The sequence below is a fragment of the Balaenoptera physalus genome, assembly GCF_965194825.1.
Source record: "Balaenoptera physalus genome assembly, chromosome: 3".
Taxonomy (NCBI): Eukaryota; Metazoa; Chordata; class Mammalia; order Artiodactyla; family Balaenopteridae; genus Balaenoptera; species Balaenoptera physalus.
This window is the reverse complement of record NC_138890.1, coordinates 27,385,830-27,413,178: the sequence shown is the minus strand read 5'-3', so window position 1 is coordinate 27,413,178 and position 27,349 is coordinate 27,385,830. Positions and strand designations below refer to the sequence as shown.

At 41.7% G+C, this 27,349-nt stretch overlaps 1 protein-coding gene and 1 long non-coding RNA gene across 7 annotated transcripts in view; one reads left to right on the top strand and one right to left on the bottom strand.

Moving 5' to 3' along the window:
• LOC309658286 overlaps positions 1 to 27,349 on the bottom strand; it is a 241,063-nt gene that overhangs the window by 61,851 nt on the left and 151,863 nt on the right. The gene's annotated exons all lie outside the window — the stretch shown is intronic.
• Positions 1 to 27,349, top strand: part of RANBP17 (RAN binding protein 17) — a 306,501-nt gene that overhangs the window by 275,542 nt on the left and 3,610 nt on the right. For 5 of the 6 annotated variants that reach the window (XM_082456403.1, XM_082456404.1, XM_082456405.1 and 2 more), the window contains 3 exons: positions 1,572 to 1,738; positions 24,945 to 25,043; positions 26,941 to 27,068. In XM_082456403.1, coding sequence (XP_082312529.1) covers positions 1,572 to 1,738; positions 24,945 to 25,043; positions 26,941 to 27,068 — 394 coding nt within the window. Of the gene's footprint in view, positions 1 to 1,571; positions 1,739 to 24,944; positions 25,044 to 26,940; positions 27,069 to 27,349 lie in introns of those variants that run through there. The other variant, XR_014262049.1, reaches the window with a different exon arrangement.

Genomic DNA, 27,349 nt, shown 5'->3' with positions numbered 1-27,349 from the left:
CAATCGACACTATACATATTTAAGGTGTACAACATAATGATTTGACTTACGTACATCCCGAAATGATTACCGCAGTAAGTTTAGTGAACATCCATCACCGCATATAGGTACAAAATAAAAGAAAAAGAAAAAAATTTTTTTCCTTGTGATAAGTATTCTTAGAATTTACTCTCTTAACTTTCACACATAATATACAGCAGTGTTAGTATATTAATCATGTTGTACATTACACGCCTAGTACTTATTTATCTTATAACGAGAGCTTTATACCTTTTGACCACCTTCATCCAGTTCCCCCTCCTACTAACCCCTGCCTCTGATAACCACAAATATGATCTCTTCTTCTGTGAGTTTGTTCGTTTGTTTGTTTGTTTTTAAAGTATAATTGACCTACAACACTATGTTAGTCCCTGGTGCCCAACATAGTCATTCAATATTTCTATACATTAGGTAATGATAAAATACTGTGGTAAGTCTAGTTACCATCTGTCACCATACTAAGATATTATTATTGGCTATATTCCCCACACTGTACAGTTCGTCCCCATGACTCATTTATTTTGTAACTGGAAGTTTGTACCTCTTCATCTCCCTCACCTATTTCTCTCATCCCCCCCACACTCCTCTCCTCTGGCAACCACCTGTTTGTTCTCTGTGTCTATGACTGTTTCTCTTTTGTTATGTTTGTTCATTTGTTTTTTTCTTTAGATTTCACGTATAAGTGAAATCATATGGTATTTGGCTTTCTCTGTCTGACTTATTTCACTTAGCATAATACCCTCTAGGTCAGTTATTTTTACTGTGAGAATTTCTAGTTATTTTTCTCCTCATTCAACTCTGCAGCATATTTTATAAACGATGAGAAAGGTTAATTGGCTCCTTCACAGTAACAACACAGCAAATAACTGGAAAAGATGGAATTTGAAACCAGAGCTGTCTGGCTTCAAAATCCATACCTTTTCACCCTACTATGTACATTGTGCAAAATGTGAAAAATGTCCTTCCTTATGTTTAACTGGAATAAGTTTTCCAAGCTCATCTCAGGTGCTACCTCCTTCACCAAACTGTCCTTGATCCTCATCCAAATACAATATCTCCCTCAAATTTCTCACAGCAGTGTGTCACTCATTTTTGTGCAGCGCTGTGCTAGTGACTTACGTACTAAATCATGAGTTCTTTGACACCAGGGTGAGGGTTTCCCCTGAAGCAAAGTACTTTGCACCAAGTTTACACCCTGTTTCCCCTGAAGCAGAGCAGTTTGCGCCAAGTAGATATTTAATAAAGTCACTTCAATTGAACAGAGGGTCATTAAGGTCACATATGGAAAATTCTGTCCAATGCAATCCAGGAATCATTTACTTACTAACATGTCTCTATTCCAGGTCCTGTAGTAGACATTGGGTTTAAAGAGATAAAAGCAAGGCAAAAATCCCTGCCCTCAAGGAGTTTACAGTTTGATTAAAGTTCTTTGAAACCAGAAAGTTGTTTTTTTTTTTTTAATTTAGGCATTATAGTGAGATGAAACAAACACTTTAGTAATACAAATGAATTCTCATTTGTTGTTCACACAGATACAGTTGTCTCCTCCAGCTGCTGTACCAGTTTAGACTACATCGTCACCTACCTCTTCAAGCACATAGCAAAAGAGGGCAGGAAGCCACTTCGATGCAGAGAGGCTGCCCAGGCTGGTCAGAGACTATTACATTTTATGCAGCAAAATCCAGAGGTCCTGCAGCAGGTAACTGGTGGTTGCTTATCTAGCTTAAGAGAGAAGAGTTTCCCAACAGCCAGTCTGGTCTCTGAATATCCCTTAGAGCAACTGGTCTTGCCAAGACTCTTTACTGGGTCTTCTCTAGTATTTTCCCTGTAGGTAGGATAGTACACTGGCCTCAGGATTACCCACCCTCCAGAAATCTCTAAGTCATTCATCTCGCCTCAGTGAAGCTAGAATTCAAAAAGAGGATAACTCTTCCAGAGACAAGAGAAATAAAAGTCAAAGCTGGAACTAGAAACAGTCAACCTCTGATTTCTTTCCCAGAGCCTCTAATAACGTCATCTTAGGTTTGCCTTGTGAATACTCTGGTATGTTGGGAAACTACCATTTTCTGGGCTCCTGGTCTGTGCCAGGCAACTTGCTGGGAACTTTCCCTTCATCATATCATTTTCCCCATTTTAAGATGAGAAATCAAGGTTCAGATAGGTCATATTCCCAAGAACATTTAAATAATAAGTAATAAAGCCACGATTTGTTTATTTTCAAATGTTTTCTGACTAGCTAATATGAATTAGGTCCAAGTTTAATATTTTTTAAAAACTCACTTCTGCAAATCACAGTAACAGCATGCATAAAATTAAATATATATGCCAGAAATGTTTCAAAGAGAATAATACCATTTTACTGTGGAGATAGCATCACTATGATATATTCCAGTTCTACTAAATTTGGAAAGTGATATCTTTATACTGCTTCCAGTTGTCTTATTTTGCCAAATTATCTCCATAATAGTCTGTGGTTTGCAAATGTAAACACTTTAACCTGGTCATTTAGCCAGCAAATAAGTCGCCTGCAATCAGCATAAAAATGTCAGTCTGAGTAAATAAATGATGAAAATGAATAAGACAGCCATGGAAGAGGTTTTCTTCCTAGCTGTCATTTTTTTGCTAATATTTCAATGACATTAAGTAAACTTTATTTGTGGTGATGTTTCAGTTAACCAGTTATTTTCCTGGCAGGGAGGTGTGTGATTAAGATTTTGTGTAAATAAGCAAAGGGCTCTGGGCCTATAACTATTTGGTATGACCCTGGAATTGTTACAACATGTTGGTGATTAAACAGGAGGAAGGTAACTCACATTTATTGAGGACTTCCTATGTACAAGGTGCAAGAGCCATTAAGACCCATGAGACATAATTTCTCTCCTTAAATAAGTGCTTCCTGCCAGGTGGGGAGGAGAGACAAGTAACTAACTAATTATGTGATAATTGGATTAACATAGTGATGACAGGAGGAGAGGACTTGCAGAGACATCTCCTCATTTAGACCCCACAGCAACCCTGCAGTGTGGATGTAACCACCCCCATTTTTCAAATGAATAAATTGAAGCACAGAGAGATCAACTGGAAAGTGGAATGTGAACCAAGGTCTGTTTGGCTCAAAAGCCCAAGTCCTTACCACTTACTTACACCATTGATTCTCAGGAGACTAGTTGCCGGATAAGATCTCAGATTCACCTGGAATGCCTTTTCAGAATAACACATTCTATCAAGATTTGGATGCACTGCTCCTCACCCATCTTTCTGCAGTAGCCACTGGTACTGCCGGGAGTGTGGCGTAGCCCTCGGGTGTTTTGCAACAAGAAGGCTGAGAACCACAGAATTAGAGCATGTAGCCAGTGGAGAAAATAAATAACCATGGATTGGCCAGTAATCAGACCCAGCCCTCACCCCACCGGGGCAAGTGACAGGTCTGCCACCTGCCAGTGCTCAACCATGATCACAATATTGTCCCATAAACTTTGGCAGGAACTTTTAAGTGGGTAGAAAATTTTAGCAAAAATCAATAGGCTATGGTCCTAGACAAATACCATCCAACTGTGCAGAACAAGTAATGTGGTTGTGCAGAAGACATTCAAGTTTGTCTTTACTCAGAATTACCATGTGTTTGTTGGTTTAAGTAATTTCTATGTGTTAATAATACTTGGTAATCCTTTACTTTATAGCATATGACTAAGTAGTGATATATCTTTATTAACAGTGGAATACATTCTATTTATTTGGAATGTAGGCTTTCAGATAGCGTTTTAAATATTAATGACTGGTCTCTGGTAGTCAGCATAAATATGATTTGCATTAGCACTAGGTTATATCATCTTGAGTGCCTCTGATGTCAATGATTGGGTATAGTAGTATCTGACATCATCTCCTTAGGTCACTGACAACTTTGACCTCTATTCTTATGCACAGTTTCTGTCGTCTCAAAAGCTCTTTTGAATTGATTTGAAATTTTGACTCTTCCCTTTATGAGGCAGTAAAATTGATAATTATTCAGATGGGAACTGAGCACTGAGTGAAAAATCAATTCCACCCGCTCTCTGCCGCGTATAAAATTACTTCTGAGTCGGCTGGACTGAACGGATGGCCAGAGTAAAAGCAGCAGGCAGGAGTAGTGGGAAGAATTAGCTGGACACAGCTAATAGCCTGAAGGGATAGACTTGGAAAAGAGGGAGTGGGCCAGTTGGGGGTTATTATGAGCAAGGATGGGTCCCATTGATCATCTGTTTGCATCAGCTTTCCAAGACCTTATAAATCAACCCTGAAGAGCAGCAGAATCCAAGATTCAGCCTCTTTCCAGAGGGAATTTATATTAGATTATTCTCATTTTCACACTCAGATGAAAAGTGAGCCATTGATTATTCATTGGTTGCCCATCAAATGCTGTTTTTTTTAGATGATTTGCCTATCAGAGAAGGTAATGAACAAGGTTGCTGCTTCATAACTCAAGGTTTCAGTTTTCAAGGCATCTGTGTCAGTTAAGTAATGCCTAACCCTATTAAAAGGAATGGGTTACAAATTGCTTAACAGTGCTGAAAAACTAGACCCTAATGACTAATTGTGCTTGGAGTTTAGAGAGGGTTTGTCAGCTCTTTAAACTAAACTGATGCAATGATACTGCAATTATTTACTAGTTTGAAATGTTCTCCCCCACCCCCCCAACCTGGACCTATATCGCTGGAAGCATAGTTGCATGAAGAGTGTCAGTTCTAAATTGCAAAAGTTATCTCCTCAAGCTTCCACAGCAAATGAAGCATGAACCCACACAAAGGGTCTTCTGACATTCGTAGAAGCCTTTCCTATAAGATATTTTAAGTGCCTCTCACCTGAAAATGCGTTTATTATGACCTGCTATGTGGCTTTAGATCGTCAGTGTTTTTAAAAAATTCTCCAAGTAAGCCATCTTCCATATTTTGCAAACAAATCTAAATTTGCAAAGCATTAAATTTAATCCATTTGAAGATCTGTTATAATTAAGTGAATCTATTTTAAGTAAGAATTATTGTCTAACCAGCATTGCTTTAACTTAACCGAGAAAAACCCAGTTTACGTATATTAAGCAAAAAAAAAAAAAGTTCCCATGTTTTTATGTCATTAGAGAGATAAACTAAAGTTTTAAGAACAGGCCAATAGTAACAGTGATTAGGCACTGATCTGCTATAGTAATTTGGAAGATAAAAGTTCTACGCGAAACGTTTTCAGTTTTATCCCTGGTCATGTTAAGTGTTTGTATCTATAACTCAAAGGTCAGCATTCATTTAGTTATATCACAGAATGAAAGAAGGATCTACCCAAATTAGGTAGATGAAAGAGCGTGTTTTATAAGAGTAGAAGGGCATTTCAAAGATGGGACTCATTCTTTTTCAGATTATAAGAATAGGACACTGAGGCTGAATGCTTCTCTAAATCAGAACTTTTATTAAAACTACTTGCTCTAGGTAGAGTAGCAACTTCCATAGAAGTAGAAAAAGAATTATGTGATGGTCAGTATTACTGATTAGATTATGCAATTAACTTATTAACAAGGTATTTTTAGCAATTATGTTCTCTAAAATTTAAATACACTGAATGGAGGAATTAGAACATTTAGGTTTTAATGTATCTTAACCTCTTCTATTTAACTATTTGGCTCAAGTGAGCTATACTAAAAACCAGAAAAAGTTCTAATTATAATTATTTCTCTCTCCCTCGCTCTCTCTCCCCCTCCCTCCCACTTTGAGCTAACCTGACATTTAACTACAAATTGTGAAGAGCTGTCAGGAGTTATAAGAATCATACTTCAGTAGGGACGTAAGCTGGAAAGAACATTCACCCTTTTCCTCAATCAGTCAGTCAATCAATGAAAATTGCTTTTGTATAGTGCTCTTCGTGACATGCATCCCAAAGTGAATTACAGCAAAAGGGAAATCATCTGCTCTTTTTTCATTTCTGTGTTTAGATTGAAAGGATATTGCTCAACATTTTGACATACTATACAAGACATCTTTCATACTTAAGACACCATCCCATAGTACTAAGTAGGAGAAAGTGCAGTCACATATTTAACTGATGTTGAGATTTTGGCCTATAGAACCTCAACAAGACTCTCACAGTGGGAAACACTTTAGCAGATGAAATATATTAATGTCTCTTATGCTCTTAAAAAAATTAACCAGACTTTCTAATGTTATTATAGACATTTCTAGTGAACCCTAAATAGAAAGTATGCTCATGACCCACTAGCTCAGTCTGGTTAATTTGCAGCTATTATCAAAAGTATGGCAGTAGATTGATGTCAAAAACACATGCTGAAAGAACATTCACAACTGGATCAGAGGATAACATGGATTTAAAGGGAAGCCAGGGATAGGTCATTAGACATGGCAAGTAAAAAAGAAGAATAATAGAATTGTGTTTTTGCACATGCTGCTGCAGTCTTGGTCGTCTTCACAGCAACATATGTATGTACTTTGTATTTATTTCTAGGAAAAAAATAATACTGGCAAAATATTGCAGACACTAGCTTAAGCTTTTTACATATGCATTTAATCTGATTTAATCACCACAGTATCTCTGTGAAGCTGTAGTATTATGAGCACCATTTTACAGATACAGAAACCAAGGCATAAAAAGATTAAGTAACTTTCCCAAGTTACGAGTGGTCAATAAGATCATGTAGTCCATAAGCGGAAAGACTAAAATTTTACCTTGATGTGTTTAGCTCCAGCGTTCACATGCTTAACCACAAAGCTATAATTTGTTGGCGGCTGCTAATTTGAAGTAGTATGTATGTTTTGAGCACTTACAATGAGGCAAGTTGAGCTTCCAATAAGTCCCACTGGGGCCATCCTTAAGGTAGAATGATTTAGAGCAGTCATCCTATACCCCAACTTTGTGCTGCAGCCGGAATGAAACAGATGGGCAGTGACCCAAAGAGGCAATGGGCAAGGGAGAGGGAGGTTGCTTTGCCAGCTGGTATAGAAAAGTGCTGTGGCTCCCACCATCACTGACAGAGCTAACAGAGCTTCCTCTCTCTTATTCTACACCCATACCCAATCATTAATTCTGTAGCCAAACATTGAAGGTATAAAATTTAGCAGGACTTGTATCCTTGAGAAGGTCAGAGTCTAATAGTGTAACTGTCTCATGATGTTCCTTTGTGACTATCCTTTAATTCCTCTGAGGTAGCTCTTGAGGTTTACTCTAACCTGATTTTTCTAGGATAGAATCAATATGGCAGCTGTGAAATGAAGTTGGGGAAGCAACAAGTGCTTTGCATCCATCCCCCATACCCTGCACGTCTCTAGGCTTTGTCCTGACTCTCACCACTGATTCATCAGTGTTGAATGTCATTTTTTACCTCTTTCTGATTGTAAACAGCTTCTCTTTTTTAAAAGAGGCTTCTACTACTGAGTACCATTAGCTCCACTGAAGTTCCTTCTCAAGGGCCTCTCACATGGGCAAGTCTGAATCTGACTCCTTTGAGCATCCCTCTCCTTCTCCTTTTCATTCTGTAAGGTACCACAGACTAAGGTGCCTATAGAGCCAAGTAGGAAGCTTGACTGAGGTAGACAGGAACGACAAACTGTGTTCAGTATACATCCCTGTCTAAAGGGGGCAGCCTCCAAAGAGCTCCAGCTAATTGTTGCCCTGTAAGGTGGTAAGACCCAGTGTTGCCAGATATATTGAGATTTCCCCCCGGAGAGAAGCCAGAAATCCAGTTTTGTAAATGTTGGCCACTGATTGAAAATTTAAAATAAAAATACTCTGCAGGTCAGCACTGTATGTCTGGTTACCAGTTTCCCGCCTTTGTATTCTGTACTCTTAGAGAATTTCAGAACTCAGATCTCTTAATGCACGATCCCTTGCATTTCTCCTAGCCATCCCATGTGGCCTTGCAACAGTGATATTTTTATTTGTCTCTGATGTTTTGATAATTCTTAAAGCACACTTTTTTAATTTGTTGCTTTAGGAGGATGCCATTATTTTGCTTTTACATATGACTCTATACTTAGGTCTTTAATGAAACTTAAAGAGGGCATTTTATCACATTTGAGTTGTGTCTTTGCATACAGAAGGGGTGCAGTAAACAGGCAATGAAACTCAGTTAACATCTCCCAAACATTTTTTTTTTAATTTTCATAATAACAAGATTTGTTTGAGGCAGAAATAAAGTTCACTTTGGTCAAGTGTGTGTGTGTTTGTGTGTGTGTGTGTGTGTGTGTGTGTGTGAGATCTAATTACTAAGGATCAAATCAGAGTATCTAAGAGGACCAGGGCTGCACAAAAGTATCTAGTTAATAGCCAGGTAACAAAAGTCCAAAAGGGAGTAAAACTCTTAAGAACGATCAATGTGTGACCACCACCCCTAAAGATCAGTTTAGAAAGTTAAAATATATAATTTTAAAAATGGAAAAACACTAATTTTTAATTAAAATGGCTTTTATCTGTGATATAATAAAATCATTTGTCCATCTTTAGAAGGATGATTCTTGTCCAAATCCTTTGTTATATTCCATATCTTTGCCATTTTGATTTCATTCTTGTTATAGAGATATTTGTTGAATGACTGTTTCAACTGTAACAAAAAATGGTATTTTAGAACAAAACCCTTTTAAAACAAACCTATTCTTGATTTATAAATCATGAAATTAGTGTTATAACCCTATCACCTATCTTTACACGTACCTTTTTTTCCCCAAAGATCACCTCCATCTTGATACTTGTCCCAGCACCTAGCAGAGCCTGAAACCTTGTGATGGTCAATGAATGTCTGCAAAACAAACCAAAAAAATTAATTTTTAAAAGTGCAATCTACAGGCAGTGACTTTAGGTATCAAATCTAACATGGTCATAGACTAATACATAATAAAATAAATGGTAATGCCAAGATAAGATTATATCGTCATATACTATATAATAACCCTGCTGAAATTCCATAAGAAAATTTTATTCTAAACATGGACGAAGAAAGAAATAAGTACTTCAAATATTGTTTCAAATGGTAACAGAACAGAGAAGGTTTGTGGTGAGGTTTTTTTTTTGTCTGTTTGTTTGTTTGTTTTTTCCACTGGGACATGTGTTTTTCTACCTCTAAGCACAGTTTAAAGATGTAATCCATTGATAGCGTAACTTGCCTTATTAATTGAAAGGGATGGAATCCACCAGATGTAGCCCAAACCAGCAGAGAGTTAGGTGACTAAGCAACAGCAAAGACACCATATTGAGTGAGCCAGATTTCAGTCTCCAAGTCATTTATTTCAACCGGTGACAATACATTTAAACTCCTGTGCCTCAGCAGTGATTGATGGTTTAATATCATATATAATTTTTTTAATGAAGGAAAACCATTTAAATATGTTACCATTTGCACTGGTATTCTCCTATGTACATAACTGCATTTAATCATTATGGGGATTGTTTTTGTACTTGTGTAATTTGTATCCAAGAAATAACTGTCAAAACCATCTCATGCTGTTGCTGGAAATGGTACAGTGTGCTTCATACTTGAATAGATTCATTCTTCCCTGCACATAATTAAGAGTGTTGGAGCTTTCACTGCTACCACATAGGAATTCCATGTTTACATTTCTGAGAATGAAAAATTAGCCACAATTTGCTTTTTCGGGCTCCCATTTTCTGGGGCTGTGATATTTAAGTACCTTAGTTCTGTACCAGTATATGATTTGAAGAGTTTGATTTTAAGACTTTTAATATTAAAATACATAATAAAATTTTATTATCTAGTTATAAGAGGGTTTAGCCTCTTATTAAAGTTGCTAAATCAGACCTGGATTAGCATCATAATGGCACAGTTTGATATGGAATACTCAAAAGTCGAGGGAAGGGATGGGTTTTGTTGTTGTTGTTGTTTTGGGGGTTTTCTCCTATACCCACCCCTTGCACAAAATAACAAGGATGAAATGCATGTATGGAAACAAACAAGGAGCAATTTGGGACGCTGGAGAAGGAGTGGAGGTGTCAGCCTAGGATGGTACCCTTAGGCGAGGCAGCTGGTATATGTAGCCTTTTGTTTATCTGCTACTGGTTTATGTAGCCTTTAGGCCGGCACCAGAAACAATCACTCCTACAGGGTCAGCTGCTGGTCAGAAGCAAAGTAAGAAAAGATTTTGCGTTCAAATGCGCAGCCATAATTTCTGTACAGCTGGCACCTGCTACTGGTGCACAGCATGAAGGTGAAAGGTCAAAGAGGCAGTTGTTCAAAACTCAAGAATGGCTTAAAGGGACTTGTAGATTAATCTGCTTTATTAACTTCTGTATATTAGATAACTATTGCTATGAATGACAGTACATCTTTTTGAATAAGTCGCATCTCTTTCTCTTTTAAATTAGCTTTTGAGTAATGAATATTAAATAGAAAGCATTTCAGGGGTAATTAAATGAAAACAGAATGATGTCATTTTACAATTATATTTGTGTGTTTATAGAATAGGGGAATTATAATGTTTTCCAAGGAGCTAAAAAAAAAGAGCCAGCTTCATAAAGAAGAATTTGAAATAAATAAGTTAGATGTCCATTAGCCTTTGTGTTTAAACTAAAAAATATGATGTAGTTTGCGACTTAACATAGAGTCACTGGGTGCCAGTGGCTTGATTTGGCATTCCCAGGGGCTCCAAATGTTTTCTTTATGAATTAAAGTGACTGCAATCCGTCATTGTTCTTTTATCTACAGTTTAGCACAGTCAGTTTTGCTATTACTCTGCAGCAAATGTTCTCAGAATAGCAAAGGAGTAGTAAAAAACAACAGCCATACCTTTTCCTTCGCACTCATGTAAAGCAGATAAAGAGCATTTCATAAGGAAAAAAACGCACGGTTTTACACAGGTTTAGCCCAATGATAATTAGGCGTGCTTTATAACAGTCTCTCGCCCGGTATGGCAAATGGCAACAAGATGGTTTTTAGCCTCTTCATTAATAGTGATTGGCGCAGTTAGCTATCGTTATAAATTACGGGTAAAAAGAGTTCACTTACGTGCGTTCTTTTTTAAAGCCTCTGCAAGGAAAATTTCGAATCCATAGATAAAAGACTGACACCAACTCTGGGAACGTGTTTAACAATCTGTCTTCTAAAAGGACGATTTTTTTTCTGCTGACTCTCAGTGATTTTTGTTTTTGTTCTTTTAAGAATTCTCAGAAAAAGCATAGCAGATGACATCTGCCTTTTTCATGCTAACACAGCGCAGATAGTAGCATTTATCCATATTTCACAAATGGAAGGCATTTGGGATTTCATTTGCACTCCCAAGTTTTAACACGAGTTCAGTCTTTCTACTCTGAGCAGTGTTTCGGTGACATGTGAAGATGACACCTGAGACCACCTTCCTGTGTCACATCCAAGCCAGCCCAGGGCTCACCAGAAGGACCCTAAACTTGCATGGGTGTCACAGAGGAGCAGACTACCTTGACCAGAAAAGATTGGCTTAGGAGTATTTCCACATCCTTACACTCCAAAGTGGAAGAAGCTTTACACCTCCTTCTTAAAGATCTAGACTTTTCCTCCGTCCTGTAACAGAAGCCTTATTTACTGTAGGGTTGCTAGGACCTAAAAAGTCACTACAAAAGGGCGATCTCAGGTTCAAACAGAATTTTGATGATGAATGATAATGATGAAAAAGAAGTAGAAATAATTATTATATGCTAGGCTTGTGTGCTAAGTGCTTTATATATATGTACACAGACATGGGCAATGGGCAAGGGAGAGGGAGGTGGCTTTGCCAGCTGGTATAGAAAAGCCCTGTGGCTCCCACCATCACTGACAGAGCTAACAGAGCTTTCTCTCTGTTAGAATAGGGGAGAAGTCCCTAGCACACAAATAAATTCCAGTGTGTGTGTGTGTGTGTGTGTGTGTGTGTACATATATATATATGTATTTCTATTTAAGTCTCACTACTCTGTGGGGCAGATATTTTTATCTCCATTTTATGATCAAAATACTGTAATTGCAGCTCTAGTAAGATAGTAACTCACCCAATACCATACAGCTAATAAGTAGCAGAACCCATGCTCTTAACCAAAATACAGTACAACTTTTAAATGGGCTAGAAACAGGATTGGGAGGGATGGAGGATAAGCAAGGGGAGACGCATACCATTCATTCATTCATAAGTCCTTGATTGAGCCAGGGGCCCCTTTCTTTGAGAACTGATTGGACAAGAGGTAAACACTTGACCTAAGCTGGCTTTCCTTCCCTGGATTTAGAAACGAGCATTTAAAAGATACTGGTCAGCCTCGTCTGAATTGAAGACTTGAAAAATCAAGAGCCATGGGGCAGCCATTCCCTGCCATACGCTCAGAGAAGTAGCCAGTCTGCGGCGAGAGAAAAGAGCAGCAGACATGCTAAAAGGATCTCGAGAGACCAGGCAGGCCCACAGAGAGAGACTGAGAAGGATCCCACCAGCGTTCTTGTCCCTGGTTCTAAGCCCTTGAGAGGCCTGACCATGCTGCCTAGTGTAGGGGTCACCCCTTTGAGGCCTACGTTTTGTCTGCGATAGTTGCTGTCCTCATAGCCAAAGGATTCTTGACTCAGGGAAGCTGTGAGGACAAAGTGAACCAATGAGTATAGACTCACCTAGCCCAGAGAAGGTATTCAATAAATGTGTAACAGTAGCCTTCACTTTGGAAAACAGTATGCAGGTACCACTTTTTAATGTCCCTGTCCTTGTCCATATCCCTGCTGTTCATAATTATAAATGTGAGAAAAGTATCCTGTCCAGGAAATCCCAGGCCCAAGACTTCATTTCACAAGATGATTTGATTCTGCCATGGCTTCAGCCAGATTACTTACGTCTACCTGGTCCCATCCATGTGTTCTGCCTTTCTTAGAGTTCTTTCTGTGACAAGCATTCTTAATATCACGCTCACTCACTGGACTGGATGGGGCATGGTGTGATTTTATTCTTGGGCCCAAACTGACTTTTTCTCACTTATTCTTCCTGCATACTCCAGGCATTACCTTGCAATGGCAAGAATGAAAATAAACGCCATAACTCTTTCCATTTGTATAATGTCTTCATACCTTATGTCTCTTCTGACTCTCACAAAAACCCTGATGGGTAGACAGGGCCAATGTGAATATTTTTTTAACTTGAGAGTATGGGTACATCAACACATTTAATCCCACAGTACCTGTATGGGTAAAGTATGCAGAGGTTCAGAGGGACGAAATAACTTGCCCGAAGACACAGAGCCACTAAATAGCAGTGCCTAGAATATAACTAAGGCTTTCTTGTCTCTAGATTTTACAGTTTTCTTGTCTCTAGATTTTACCATACCAAGGCTTCCCAGGGCCTTAACCTACCCTTCCTTCCTGGCATTTCTTCTTATCTGTTCACCCCTATTCAAGGGAGACAGCAAGATAAATGACAGGGTTCCCCTGCCTTCATTTCTCTGAGTGGCACTGTGGATGGTATAAGAAGCTCTTTGAGTTTCTTGAAAGAATGGCACAGGATAAAGTGAGGGTTGGTTTAATGATGGCATGATTTATTCATTTCACAGTTATTACTGATTTTTCACATAGTACTTGAAGGGTAAATTATGTGAAATTTTCCCAAAGTATATTAATGTACTGGAGATGTGACTTCCACCTTCATATTCATTTGTCTTGACCCTTGGAAATTTTAACTAGCAGTAGCCATTCGTGCAGCTGTGAGCTTACATAGTGTGTTAAGGAAGACTTCTTATTTGGTTGCAATCTAATCACTACTTGAAGAACAAGGTAAAGGTTCCCTCATCCTCTGACCTTTCATGAGTTAATGCTGCTTTGTATGCTTTGCAACCCAGAAGAACTCTTGCATGTTAATTCTGTATCCCTTGTCATGCTTAGGAAAATACAGACGTAAGTGCTTTCAGACTGATGAAATTCTGTCCTCCTTTCATAGTTGTTTAATTGCAAATTCTCTATTTGTGGAGGACTTTCTACTTTACAACAATCAGAGCTGACAGATTTTACAGTCAACATACCTGGTTTTGGCATACCAGTTATGCTACTTCCTGTGTCCTTGGAATAGTTACCTCACCTCTTTGAGGATAGCAGCCCTTCAACAGGGGGAGTTCTTTACCTTACTTGAACTGGCCCCTGGGATCAGGTGGCTGAACTACTCCCTCCTGTGGTCTCATGCCCAGACTCCCCAAGACTAGCCAAGACCTAGATGTCTCCCATTCCATCACTCCCTCAGCCAGTTACCCCATAACGTGGAACATTGGTATCATGGAAAAGAAAAACATTCAAGTGCATGTTTAGTTGAGGTCACGTGAACATAGAATGCTAAGAAGGAGCGATGGGAAGCTCAAGTCCTGAAGAGAAATCTCTTAGGCCCCAAAGAGACCCACCAGAAAGAAAACACTAAGCAAGAGCTCTGTGTTAATGCCCATACTTAATGTGGCATCTCATTTTAGATGGGACAAAGAAGTTCCACTCAGGGAACTAAAAGCGTCAATTAGAGTTAAGTGCATTTAGGGATGATTTCTCTGAGACCCTTAAGATTGGAAGGAAACAACTTGATGGGTGCGCAATAAGAGATTAATAAATACTTAGGCTGCATGAGCTCTTTTAGGCCACAGGGACCACATTTTATTCAATTCTATACCACAGTGCCTGACACATAGTAGGAGTTCAGTAATTCTTTGAGCAAAGAATAAGTCCAAAAAAATGCAGAGGGAGGGAGAAAAGAAAGAAGGAGAAGTCCCTAGCACAGTACCTGACCCATAGTAGGTACTCATCACGGATGTGTTACGTGTGCGCACCTAGCACGTAAGAGTTGATAATAGAACATTATTGACTTGAAATATGTGCAGGTGAAACAAGTAGATAACAAGAGGGCTTTAGAGCTTCTCTAGCAGCCTGGCCTGTTTTGGAATCTGTACTTTAAGAGAGAAGTTCCACCCTCAGCAAATGATGGCCTCTTCTTATTCCCACAGAAGGAGCAAGCCCTCCCTCCCCAAGCCCATCTTTCTCCTGAGCCCCCTGCATTACTGAGAGGCTGGAAACAAATTGACAGAAACCTGGAGAAAAATAACTCAAGTGATTTAGGAGAATGGAAGGGCTGGCTTATGGGGCCAGATTAAAGAAGCTAAATATGTATAGCCTGCCTAAGTGACAACTAAATGGGGCATTTGATAAGTCTATAAATACTTGGAAGATGTAAACGCCAAGGAGGAAAGGGAATTACTTAGCATGGCACAATGGAGTATTGGCGTAATGGGATAATACTAAGAAAGGGAAAATGAAGGTTGAACATCAATAAAAAGCTTCCTGACAAAGAGAACCATTCCTGACAGAGGACACTATTAAGTTATGTGCTGTGGGCCAAGGGAAGTAATGGCAGTGCCATTTCTCAGGGTACTGGCAACAGAGCCAGCAACACAGGGCCCAAGATATGTCCTGACTGAGGCACAGAAGCCAAGCAAGTAACCTGTGTCTGCGGCCTCCGAATCCTAGAAACAGGAAAAAAGCTGCATCTTCTTGGGAGAACTCAGATGGCTCAGCCTCCTAAAGGGTCAGACCCTGTGGAGGATGGTTATACCAGTCGTTCGCCCTTCCACGGCACTGCCCAAACGAAGTCATCCAACTGAAATGGTACCCCATTTCCTCCAAGATAAAGCCCACATTCTCTAGCACGCAGTAGTAGGCCCTTCACAAGACGGGGCCTCTGCCTACCTAATCAGCCTCCTCCGCCACCACCACTCCCCACGCACCCTCTCAGGTCCCACAAAGCCGCTCGTCATTCCCCGGACACTTCTCCAAACCCTGGCACCTGCTTGCTCCTCTTCCTGCCTTACTACTGTCAGACTTTGCTTGTTCTCTACAACAGATCCAGGTGTCACCTGTGAAGCCTTCCCTGCCTGCCCCCCACACCTAGGCAGAGTTAGTCAGCCTCTTGTGGTCTCTCAGAGCCACCTGTACAGGCTTCTGTTTGTGGCACTTGCTAGAGTGTGTTGCCATGTAAACAGTGTATTGCCTCCCCTACTTGAGTTCTTTGAGGGCTGGGACTGTGCCTCATTCATCGGTATGTCCTCAGGGTCTAACACAGAGCCTGGCACAAAGTAGGTGGCAGTAAAGTCTGAATAAATCAAGGAACGAGGTTCTATTCCCAGCACTTTCAGTCACTATCATTCCTTAGGCTCCCTATGTAATGATTAGGGTGAAAGAGCTTCCAAATCTCAGTAACATCTTTGAATCATCTCCCCAACCGCTTGGCCAGCACTCTATGCCATTTAGACAACTATAAATAAAAACGCTCAAATCTGAAAGGCAGCATGCCATCCTCTGTGGTTTAAACGTTAAACTCGAGACTGATCTGTAATGGAAAGTGCTTCTGAGGGCCGAGAGAATTTTCCAAAAACTATTTTTTTCTCCTCACACAAAATCATTCGAACACGATAAGTAAAATAATCCTCCTCTGTTGGCTATGAAGATTTTTAGGTCCATCTAACCAAATCCCTTCGGGAAGTCAGGGAGAATATAGTGACAGATGATAGGCAATGAAACTTTGAACCTCCTACTGTAAGGATAATATGTTTATTATGAAATACAATATTCATTGCACTCTGCTCTGAGGACCGCATGAGATGCCCTCATGCCATTATGCCTTATGTTGTTCTGTTGTGAAATATGATATTCATTGGGAAATGTTGTGATGACTGTTCAATAAAGTAGCATGCTGTTTCCCGCTCCCTTCCTTGATTTTGAATGGCCTCAGTTAGAGTTTACTTTATCACTGAATATTTAATATAAACATGTGCTTGTAGTCGTCTCTGTCATGCATGTATATGTACACTGGGTGGGGTTCATTTCGCCGCTCCTTATCCCCCGAGCTCACTGTCGGACTGTGGGCCTGCTAGACGGCAGCCGCCCTCCGCCACATGCAGCACTGCTGGGACCGCCTAGCCTTCCAGCCCCTTCTCTCGTTGGCAGTCTTGAAGTTGAGGCCATGTTCTTAAAGCTCTGAATTTACCTGTAGCTTCAGTATCAGGTTGTAGTTCTTAGAAAGATTTCTTTAACTGGGAAGAAAATGGGATACGCAGTCAAGGATTCTGACCATTTCTCTCTGTCTCTGCTACCACAGCCTTGCGGAGGCCCTCATCGTTTCTCCTCTGGACTTGTGCAGTAGTACCTAAACAAGTTGCCTTGTCTCCAGTACCTACCTGTCATTGCCATTCTGCAGTTTCCCATAAGTTTTGTTCTAAATCACTGATCTCATCATTATTCGGAAGTCCTTTGAAGGCTACCCTTTGTGTACTGGCCCAAACTCATTTCTGCATTCAGCCTGACATGAAAGACCTTTTATAGCCTGGTCTCAGCCCAGTCTTCTCCTCACCCTCAGCTCTACTCCTTTCCACTCAGAAGAAGGTCTCTCTCAAAAGCCTCCTATACAGAGGCTGATTATTCCTCACATATGCCAAGCCCTGTCCCCTGTGCCTTTTCTCATTTTATTTTCTCTTCCTAGTGTATCCTTTCCCAGTGATGCTATATGTGTCTTTTAAGATTCAAGTTAAATATTAGCTATCCTGTGTAGATAGGCTGATGTTTTTTAGACAGAAAACGTAGCACATATGCCTTTGTTAGTCTCTCTTGAGCTTACACACGTTTTCTAATTTGGGGACCCCCAGAGGCTAGTGTAGGACATTTGAGGTTCTAGAACCTGATTGTATGTCAGTCATTTGGGCAGTATACCATGAACTAGAAATAACAGTATCACTTGAAAAAAATGAGAGGAAAATGGCTTTGGAGTTGAAAGCCATTCCTTTACATACAAGTTTTCCCAACATTCCTACCTAGAGGAAATTTAGATAATGTTTTTGACAAGGGATGGTTAATTTTTACATCAACTCGAAAACTGTTCCGTTTGTTTTTGGCCAGAGAAGAGTGAGAAAGAGTTTCCCAAATAGTGCTGAGTGGCAAATCCTTCAGCCTCCCAGTGCCCCAGGTTTTCTGGTTTTCTTTTAATGCAGCAAGCTGCTTTATGAGATGTGCAGCCACTTGAAATATGAGTTACTACTCGTAAAAAGTTTCAAGTGGATAATGAAGATTCAAGAATGAGACTCACAGTGTAGTGCAGTCAATTTTGTTGCTACTGCTTTCCAGTACATCTCTGCCATTGAAATGAATTATTTATTGTAATTTATTTCAACCATGGAAAATAAAACTGTTTTCATTGTGATGTGCACTGTAACATTCAGAATAGACACATCACATGCAGGACTCTCAATTAATTAATTCTGAAGTTTCATTCCAACTTTATCTTCTTTATGATAAGCTATGAGACTGGCAGGTAATTCTTTCCCCAATAAACTATGATTAAAATGAATGTTTTGAGAACTAGGGGTAATGTTGGTAATGGAGAAAATTGAAACAACAGCAAAACTAGGTTGTGTATTTCCTTAGATTTTACAGTGGATGGAAGGGTTTTTAAATATTCTAGGCAATTTATCACTTGGAGGAAAACTTTTTCTCCCTTAACTTTTTGTAAGGAGTGGGTGGAAGAGGAGGGTGCCCTTAGTTTAGATGTGGAACCGTGCAATGCTAATGTATGACCAAAGCCAGCTGAGTTAACCAGTCCTGCAGTACCTTTATTGGTAAGAAGTTTTTTTGCCGTTTTTTGTTTTTTGGGTTTTTTTTAAAGCAAAGTTAGCATTGTACAAAGGCCAAGAGGCAGGACTCCCAAATGATTTTTCAGAGGAGAATGGGTCACCTGTAATTGATTGCAATCTTGTTTCTTCTAAAAAGAGGCTCGCCTCATGCATTTCATTTGATTTTTTTTTTTCATTTAAAGTGCTAAATAGTTGCTTCTGTTATGAGACTGCAAAGACACTATGAGAACTTAGGAATGTGCTTAATATGTACAGATATTAAAAGATTTAATATAACTTAGGTGGTGGGGCTTAGTCCAGGCAGAAAAATATTTGCTTATCTGTCCATTACTTTCATTTTTCATAACATTCCACTAATATCACGTTGCTAGACAGCAGACAAAGAAACAATTGATTCCTTTTCCCTAAAGATGACCAGTATCTAATTTGAGGAGGATCACATTTCAATATCTGCTATGCACATGGCCTAAGAACAGCGCTTGGTAATGACAGCAACTCGCTTACTTCCACAAGCACTGAAAATCTGGAAGCTTTTCCTCCTTTGGCAGCATTCAGATTCTTCCAGATCGTAGATCTTCAACCAGGGCATGGGGCTCTGGAGAAATTGCTGTGGAGATGGGTAGAAGGTTTCTCTGCTTTTTCAGGTTCTACTACACTATCGTTTTTGTTTTGTTGTTTTTATTGCTGTTGCTAGGGCCAACCTTCCTCCTCCTCTCCTAACTGGCCTTCTGAAAAGCCAGTTACAGGTGCCAGAGGGTTCTTGAGACTCAGAAGCATCTCTCAAGTGTTTGGTGCATTTATCGGTTGTTCTCAAAACATCAGCAACTCATTGCATCAAAATCACAGGCAATCGAGCTTGGTCAGCAGTACATATAATTGTGTATCCTACCCCCTTTTCTCATTAAGGGCCCCCACCAAGCAGATTAAGGCACCCCATTCCACAGACACACCCTCTTGGGCACAGCCCTGATCATCTTTGCTTTGTCCTCCTCTCCCCACCTCTGTCTGGATCTAGGCACAGGGACGCTTTGTCTTTGGTCTCTCATCTCTTCTTTGGTCCATCCTTCTTCTATATAAACCAAAGCCTCCTTCTCAGCCCCTCCTTCCACCACCTTTTGGAGAAGACAGATTGCTCTTGCCCCATTCCCATTTTCCATTTCCCTGGTCAACAGGGAGCAAAGTTGCAGTGTAACTAAAAGGTCATTCAGCCCTGAGCAAAGAGACCAGGATAGAGAGGGAAGAGCTGAAGTTCCCTAAACATGTTAAGGATTTGATCCCCATAGATCAGAGTTCATATCATCACTTCAGTTTCAGTTTTGTCTTTCTGAATCAGATGGGGAGCAGGAGGGAGGAGTTGGAATTTTTTTTCACCTATTTCTTAGACTTTGTGGAGTATTTTTTAGTTTTTTTAATCAATATGTTCGAAGAACATTAACAATGAAAAGTGCTCACTTTATAGGGAGTATTGTAACTCGAAGAAAATTAGCTTAATTAACTAATGTTTTCTATGATGTTAATTTAAATTGCCATATACTTTTGGTGGGAGGGAAACCAGTGGTTCATTGGACCATGTTCCAGAGACAATCTATTAATTATGTCTACTGCTGTTCATCTTGAGAGGCTGAAAATATGTTAACCAAATTTATAAAAGCTCTAGGTGGGAGGCAAGAAGGTCTGCTGCGAACTCACCAGGAACCTCTGCCCTGGATTCCAATCACAGGGATTTCAGTAGCTGCCCGACTCTCGATCAGGTGGCAGAGTGGCCGAACAGAGGAGATACACATGGGCAGCATAGCTGGGAGGCTCACTGAAGGTGGAAGAATGAGCCACGCCCGGAAACGAGCCTTTCCTTTCACACCATGAATCCGCTAGAAGGCTACAGTGGGGGCCAGACACACTGCCGCGACCACCACGGCGGCAGTCCTGGTCCTCACCCACAGGCAGCCTGAGGGTGGCAGGCAACAGCCTCCGGACTCAGGCGGACCTGTGCACATGTCCTGGTTCCACTTCACATGGTGGTAGCTGATAGCTGTGATGCCTTGAGCAAGTGACTGACTTGCTCAGGACTTCAGATCCCTAGTCTATGAAATGGGGATAATATCTACCTCAGGCTTAGCTGAGAGTTACAGACAGTGTGTGCCTAACAGAGTGCTGAGCACCCAAGGGCTCTCCGTAAACGTATCTTTTCCTGCTGGGCAGTGAGAAAACTCAGGCACAGCTTACTCTTAGGTGGAAGTGCTTGTCATTAGAAAAGATGGTGCCTCAGCCTTTGGCCTGGTGACCTGAAAGGCCCTAGAGAGCTCTTCCCGGCAGCTGCTGGCTAGAGAGGCAACAGTGGCTTAGAAGAGTTCTCAGGATCTGCACACAAAAGCAAGATCCTTGGAAATGAACAATGTATTAATTTACATATTTACCCATTTCAGGTTTTAGCCATAGAATGAGGCCAGAACTTCTCTGTTTTCTGTACAATCCCCTTTCGGCTCTTTAGCTCTTTATACTTTAGTTGATATTTCACTCCTCCTTTCCCATTCATTCATTCATTCATTTATTCATTTATGTATTCATTCTGTCTTCCAGTAGCTATTTCCTGAGCCTCTGATCGGTGCCAGATGCCATACTAGGCACTAGGGATACAGAGAAAAGTCCCCCATGGTCCCAGCCCCGCAGAAGTTTGCAGACCAGTCTCCCGACCCCACCCCACTGCAGTCATCACCCTGTACGCACTCAAGCCACACCTCTCCAGCCATCCTTCTTCACTCAGCTTCTAGACCCATTGAGCCTCCAGCCTCCTTAGAAAGAGTACATACTCACCGTGTAGCAGTAAAGCATCCAGCACAAACCACATCTTTGCTTATTCTACACAGGCAGAAGATAGAACAGGAAGCATCTGAAGTGAGAGCATGTAGTTACCACCTTGCTGTAGGGGAAGAGTGACCCAGCATATTTGAGTAGGAAAGTCCACTGTGCTTTGTGCTTGTGCTTTACATGCCATTTTAGGGTAGAAACATAGGAGAGGAGCTGAGGAGCAAACAGAGACCCATGTAGCACAACATTGCTTTGTCTTATCTTTCCAGATCAGATATTTGTAGCGTAGCTTCGTGTTTTATTTAGAAGATTACAAGATTTCAGAACAACAGAAACACTGTCATTCAAAATCCATACTAATACATGTGCCAGACCAAATAGGACTGATTTTTGGACTGTTTTCTATTTTAGGGTTTTTTTGCTTGTTTGTTGGTTTGCTTATTGCAACTCCCAATGAGGGTAGCTGATAGTGAGAATATAATCTCGTTTATCTGTCCATAAGCAAGACATGAAATGGGGTGCTTCCTGGAGCCATGAGATTCCACTGGGCCAGATCAGGCAGGGTAACCATAGTTGGAGTAAAGGAACGCTGGTAACGATTTGAGTGCCTGTGGAAGAAGTCAGTCCTCACAGCAGCCCTTCAAAGTAGTTGCCATAATCCTTCATTTTATATGTAAAGAAATAAAGGTTCAGAGAAGTGAAACAACTTGCCCAGCATCCCAGGTTACGTAAGTGGCAGGGCCAGATTTGGCCTTAGTTCTGCCTGTCTCCAAAGTCTGTCCCTGTCAAACCATGTTGGTTTTGCTTCACTGAGAGAAATTTTCTACAAACTCATGCCAAAGCCCTTTGGGAAGGAGGAAGGAGAACAAGGAAGCACCACCTGAGACAGTGTGGTGTCTGGTTTTCCTAAGTGGACTAAGCCTCACGACTCCCCTTCCCAAGTGGTCCATTCCCTGGTTGGGCAGAATAACTGCTTAGGATAATACAGTGGATAATGTGTGTGTTTCTTGGACGTAGGCTCTGGAAACTGTAGCCTGGGTTGGGCAAATTAGAAATGGCCATTCCAGCCATGCCTGTAACAGTGCAGGAAGTGAGCAGAGGTTGGGGGAGTGGGGGCCCCGCTCATGCAGCATTCCTTATACTGAACGCTGATGGCGCTTTGTGACTCAGTGCAGGCTGGGGTGGGCCACTGCAGAGTCGCCAAGGGCTCTCTCCTTTCAGTCTTGACTTGTTCGCATCGATAACCACCAGAGATTTCACATTCCCTGCAACAGGATTCTGTACTTAGGCATTTCACCCAGTATTCTTCCATATGGGGGGGCCTTTCTCCAAAGGGGCTTGCCACACTGATTGAACTGTTTCCCCATATCCTCTAGGTGTATTAGAAATAAGAACTCTGGAAATGAGTTGCCACATCAGTACCCTTTGAGCGGATTTGCTCACTAATTTCCATTTTTCTGGAAGAGTAAAAGAGAAAAAAAAAAATCATCCATTTTAGCCAACTTTATTTTTAGAAAAGTATTTTATTCAAACATCCCCTTACTTATTACAGACATAAATACATGCATTCAGACAAATGAATCCACGAGAGGACCGTATAAAGTAATTGGCACGTCACTTCAGCATGCTTTGTCAGTTAGTGGAGGACTTTGGTGCCTCTAACTTTAATCTTTTCCATTAAAATATCCATTCTGCCTTCAGATTGTGAAACCCATAATATTTTAGGCTGTCTCCGTGGATCTGTTAGTTTTGCTTGTCAGACTAATTTAATTTGTGGCTCTATGACTTTGGGTGGCTTGTTAAATTGTACATGGAAACATGTGATCTGCAAATGATGTTCAACATGCCAGGCTTAAGACCTAGTTTCTCCCCAGAGACACTGGACATACAGTAAATGTGTATTGGCAGATTTCATTTGCAACCAGCCTAACTGTTAGGATGATGATGATGTGTGAAATGGCAGATGTTTAAGCGCATTACTGTTGCTTTTATATACCTTAAATGTTTATAACACTTTTTGAAGCACTTTTTATATCCACCGTCTCATTTGATTCTCTGAGCTTCCTTGGTACTGGGTTATCATTTCCCTCTTTATAGCTAATGAAACTGAGACACAGAGAGAAAGGTTCAGTGACTTGCCTGAGAACACAGGGTAAATTGGATTGCAAAAATGCCAGAGGACAAAGCCACATGTCACCAAAGCCTAGTCAGGGCGGTGTGTGTAGTAGACTTTGCCACATAATTGCCATTTTCCCCTGCCCTCCTTTGAGGAAAGGAGCTCTGAAGCGGTGAAAACAGGAAGGGCTAGAGATGGGAGGTAAAGAGTCCAAGAAGCAGAAACTGTAGCATCAGCTCATATGGATGGCCACAGCTTGCTTGCTTCACTGCTCTTTGCCTGGACTGTTGCAGCAGCCTCATCTCTGGTCTCCCTCCTTGACTGTCACCTGCACAGTACACGTTCCAAATGTCCCCAGAGAGAGCTTTCTTAAGTACAAATCGGAGCATGTCTCTCTTTTGCTGCAAACCCATCATTGGCTCCCACTGCCAGATTCTTCATCGCGGTCTTCCAGCCTACACTGGGGTCTTGCTTCTGGCCCGCCTCTCTTCTGCCACACTGCATTCCTCACCACTGTAGAACCCACTGTGTTCTTTCCCAACCTCCTTTTTTGCTGCTGTCTCTGCTTAGAACACATTTATGGTGAACTCCGTAAACATGACCTTCTCTGTGAAGCCTTCCCTGATTCTCAGGGACCCAGAAGCATCCCTCTTTCCACTGCATGCCCACAGCAACTTAGCCCAGCCTTAGTGCCCCTTGTCTCTGTGCGGAGTAGTCTGCCCCAGGGAGTTTTTAGCTCCTCAAGGATGGAGGTTGTGGTAGATGCCTGTGTTCTCTTACCGCCTCCCAGGTGTCTTGCAGAATTGGAACTTAAGAAAATGGATGAGTATGAAATGTAAGAGTGAAGTGAGTAAATGAGTGAATTAGTGTATGAGGAATGAATGAGAAGACTTTTTAACAGCCTGAGCCAGCAGGAAACTTGACTTCCAGCGTTACCTGGCATGTGCCCCATTTCTCCCTGTTGTCTGAGAGGAGTCATGGAGAGATTTTTCCCCTCCATAGCTTGACGTCTTTGGTGAAATGAGAGGCAGGAAGAAAGGTGAGCTGGGCTTTTGCCTGGTGACCTAGTATAGAGGAAAGCACATCAGGGTTGAGAGGCAGGGACTGATCCTCTTGGCTCTGTGGCCTCTGACTTCTGCCCACCCAGAAGGTTCTCACCAGAGGTTTTGGTGGTGGGAACTCTTCCTCAGGGAGCTGAGAGTCTTTGCCAAGAGTTCCTATGGCAGCATCATAGGCTTCCAGAGTCAAAGCTGTTTTTTTGTCCAGGAAGCACCTTCATGTCTGATGGCAAGATGTGGGGATAGAAGGTGAGCGCATAGAAGGCCTGGGATTGGGGGGAACTCTGAGCCAGGGCATCAGTGTCTCCTGTGACTCTGTCTTCTAGATGATGTCTGTCCTCATGAATACCATTGTCTTTGAAGACTGTCGGAACCAGTGGTCAGTATCCAGGCCTCTCCTGGGGCTCATCCTGCTCAACGCGAAGGTGAGTGCAGTTGCAGGAAGGTCCACAGGAGGCGACCACTGGGAAGAGGGAGCAGCTGTACACCAGGCCAAGCTGTGACAAAGACAGGGAAGCCAACCGAGCTCGAGCTGGGACCTTGAGCACCCAGGACAAGGCCGTATTCCCCCAGAAGGCCCTTCCCCAGAGGCCTCAGATCTCCTTCAGTTAAGTAGAGGCCTCACACTAGCTTTTCTGGCACCTGGAGCCCTGCACTGGACGGGAGGTTTGCTCAGCAGTGCTTCCAGCTCCCCCTCACTCCCTTCCCTGTTCCAGGAGATTGTGGGCAACAACCCCTTTTGCCCCTTCCTAGGCCTCCTTTCCTTTGTGGGATCCCCACTGCCCTCAGTGGTAGCAGTAGCCCCACAGGGCCAAACACAGAGGCAGCACCCTTCATCCGGAGCACGAGTCTCCAGTCCTTAAGTGCACGCACCACTCTGGGCTGCCTCCCAAGTTCTCCAGCTTCCCCTTGAACCCACCCCTGTCTCCCCAGCAGTCAGTAGGAACAGTGCATTACTGCTCGGGAGAATGAATTGTCTATACGATAAGAGAGTACTGGGGAAAAAGACAGTGAGATTAGAGGCAGCCGCATACATTAGAATTCAAACTGAAATCCCAGCCTTGGAAGGAAACTAATAGAAGAAGAAAATATATCAAAAAGAGAAGAGCTGTCTCATCATTCACCTGTGCTGAAGTATCCAATTTTAGCCACATTCAGTAGCACTGTCATTCATCTTCCCTCAGTGTTATTGTGATTTAAATCCAAGCTGTATAAAAGAGAGCAGTTCTTTTAAAATGATTGAGAGGGAATAAGGGCAAATTCAGTGTTTAGAAAAAGCTTATGACATCACAATATTATACTTTACTGATGGAGGCAATATTTCATGGTTTGGGATGAAAAACTAATAATTTTCTATTTGGTGTGAGTCACTGCATCATTATAAAAGGGAAAAATAAGTAGTTGTGTGCATTCCCAGTCTTGTTCGGGAAGACATTGTGGTTTAAGTGTAATGCCTCTGATATATAGTATTTAAGTATTAGTCTGACTACATATTAATTATGTTTGTTTTTGATGTGAGCTGTTTTAATGTATGATGGAAATTAAATATCATGCTGTTTGGGCTTGGAAGGATAAACACATGACTGGCAGAACGTTGTCTTTGTGCTGAAATTAGGCTGTTTGCAATGATTAGGAGCTGCTTTTAGCGTAAGAGTTTGTGTGTGTAAAAGCCCACAGACACCAGCAGAGAAGAAAGGGCTGTGCCGTTCTTTGTGACCAGGTGTGACGGGTGTTTTCTTAGTGCCAGAAAGCTCTCCCAGAGCTAAGCAAGTCCCTGTAGTACCCCACCTCAGCAGAACAGACCCAGCCTAACTCAGGGGACACGGACTCGGAGCAGAGCCTGGGGTCGTTTGAGCGGTAGTCCGCTGAAGCCACCGAAGACGAAGAGGCCTTAGGAGGGACCCTGGACTTGGTCGCCCAAAGTGCTCCTTGGGCGTCTTTAGTTCAGTTCTTCCCCTCAGCCTAAGCGGTCCTTCCTCTTTCAGCCTTTCTGTGACTGTGGTTGATGAGACTCAGGAAGACCTTTATGTGCTTGGTCCCCCACAGAGGAGGCGAGGACTCCATCAGCCTAAACCGTTCCGTGACCATAAAGCAACTATAGGAAGAGGTTTTTATGAGAAGGGATAATACAGTTTATACTCAGGAATGTCTCTGTTGCTTTGGTTTTCTCTAAAGGCTTAAAGTTCAGAGGGGACCTGGACCAAAGCCCCTTTGAGGGTTAGGAGCCCTGAGCACTTTGGAGGTGGTCTAGCCCTCCCCTACAGCTCTCCTCAGGCCCCAGATTGGAGCCAGAGTTCTGACACTTGTTCTGTCTCCCAACAGTATTTCAGTGAACTGAGGGCAAGTCTCATAAACAGCCAACCTCTCCCCAGGCAGGAGGTCCTTGCCCAGTGCTTCAGGAACCTAATGGAAGGAGTGGAGCAGAACCTGTCTGTCAAGAACAGAGACAGGTAAGCAGCGCCCCATAGTTTAGCATCTCTGGGGTAGGTGGACATTCCGGGATTGTGCTTATTTGACACATCTCACATACTGATGTAGCTTTTCTATTACACCTTGTAATCCTAGACTCAATTTAGTTCCATCCAGTAAATATGAATGGGTAGTTACTTTCTTCCAAGCATCACACTAGGTACTGTAGAGCAGCGGTCCCCAACCTTTTTGGCACCAGGGACCAGTTTCGTGGGAGACAATTTTTCCAGGGGGCGGGGCAGGGTGGGGTGTTCAGGCGGTA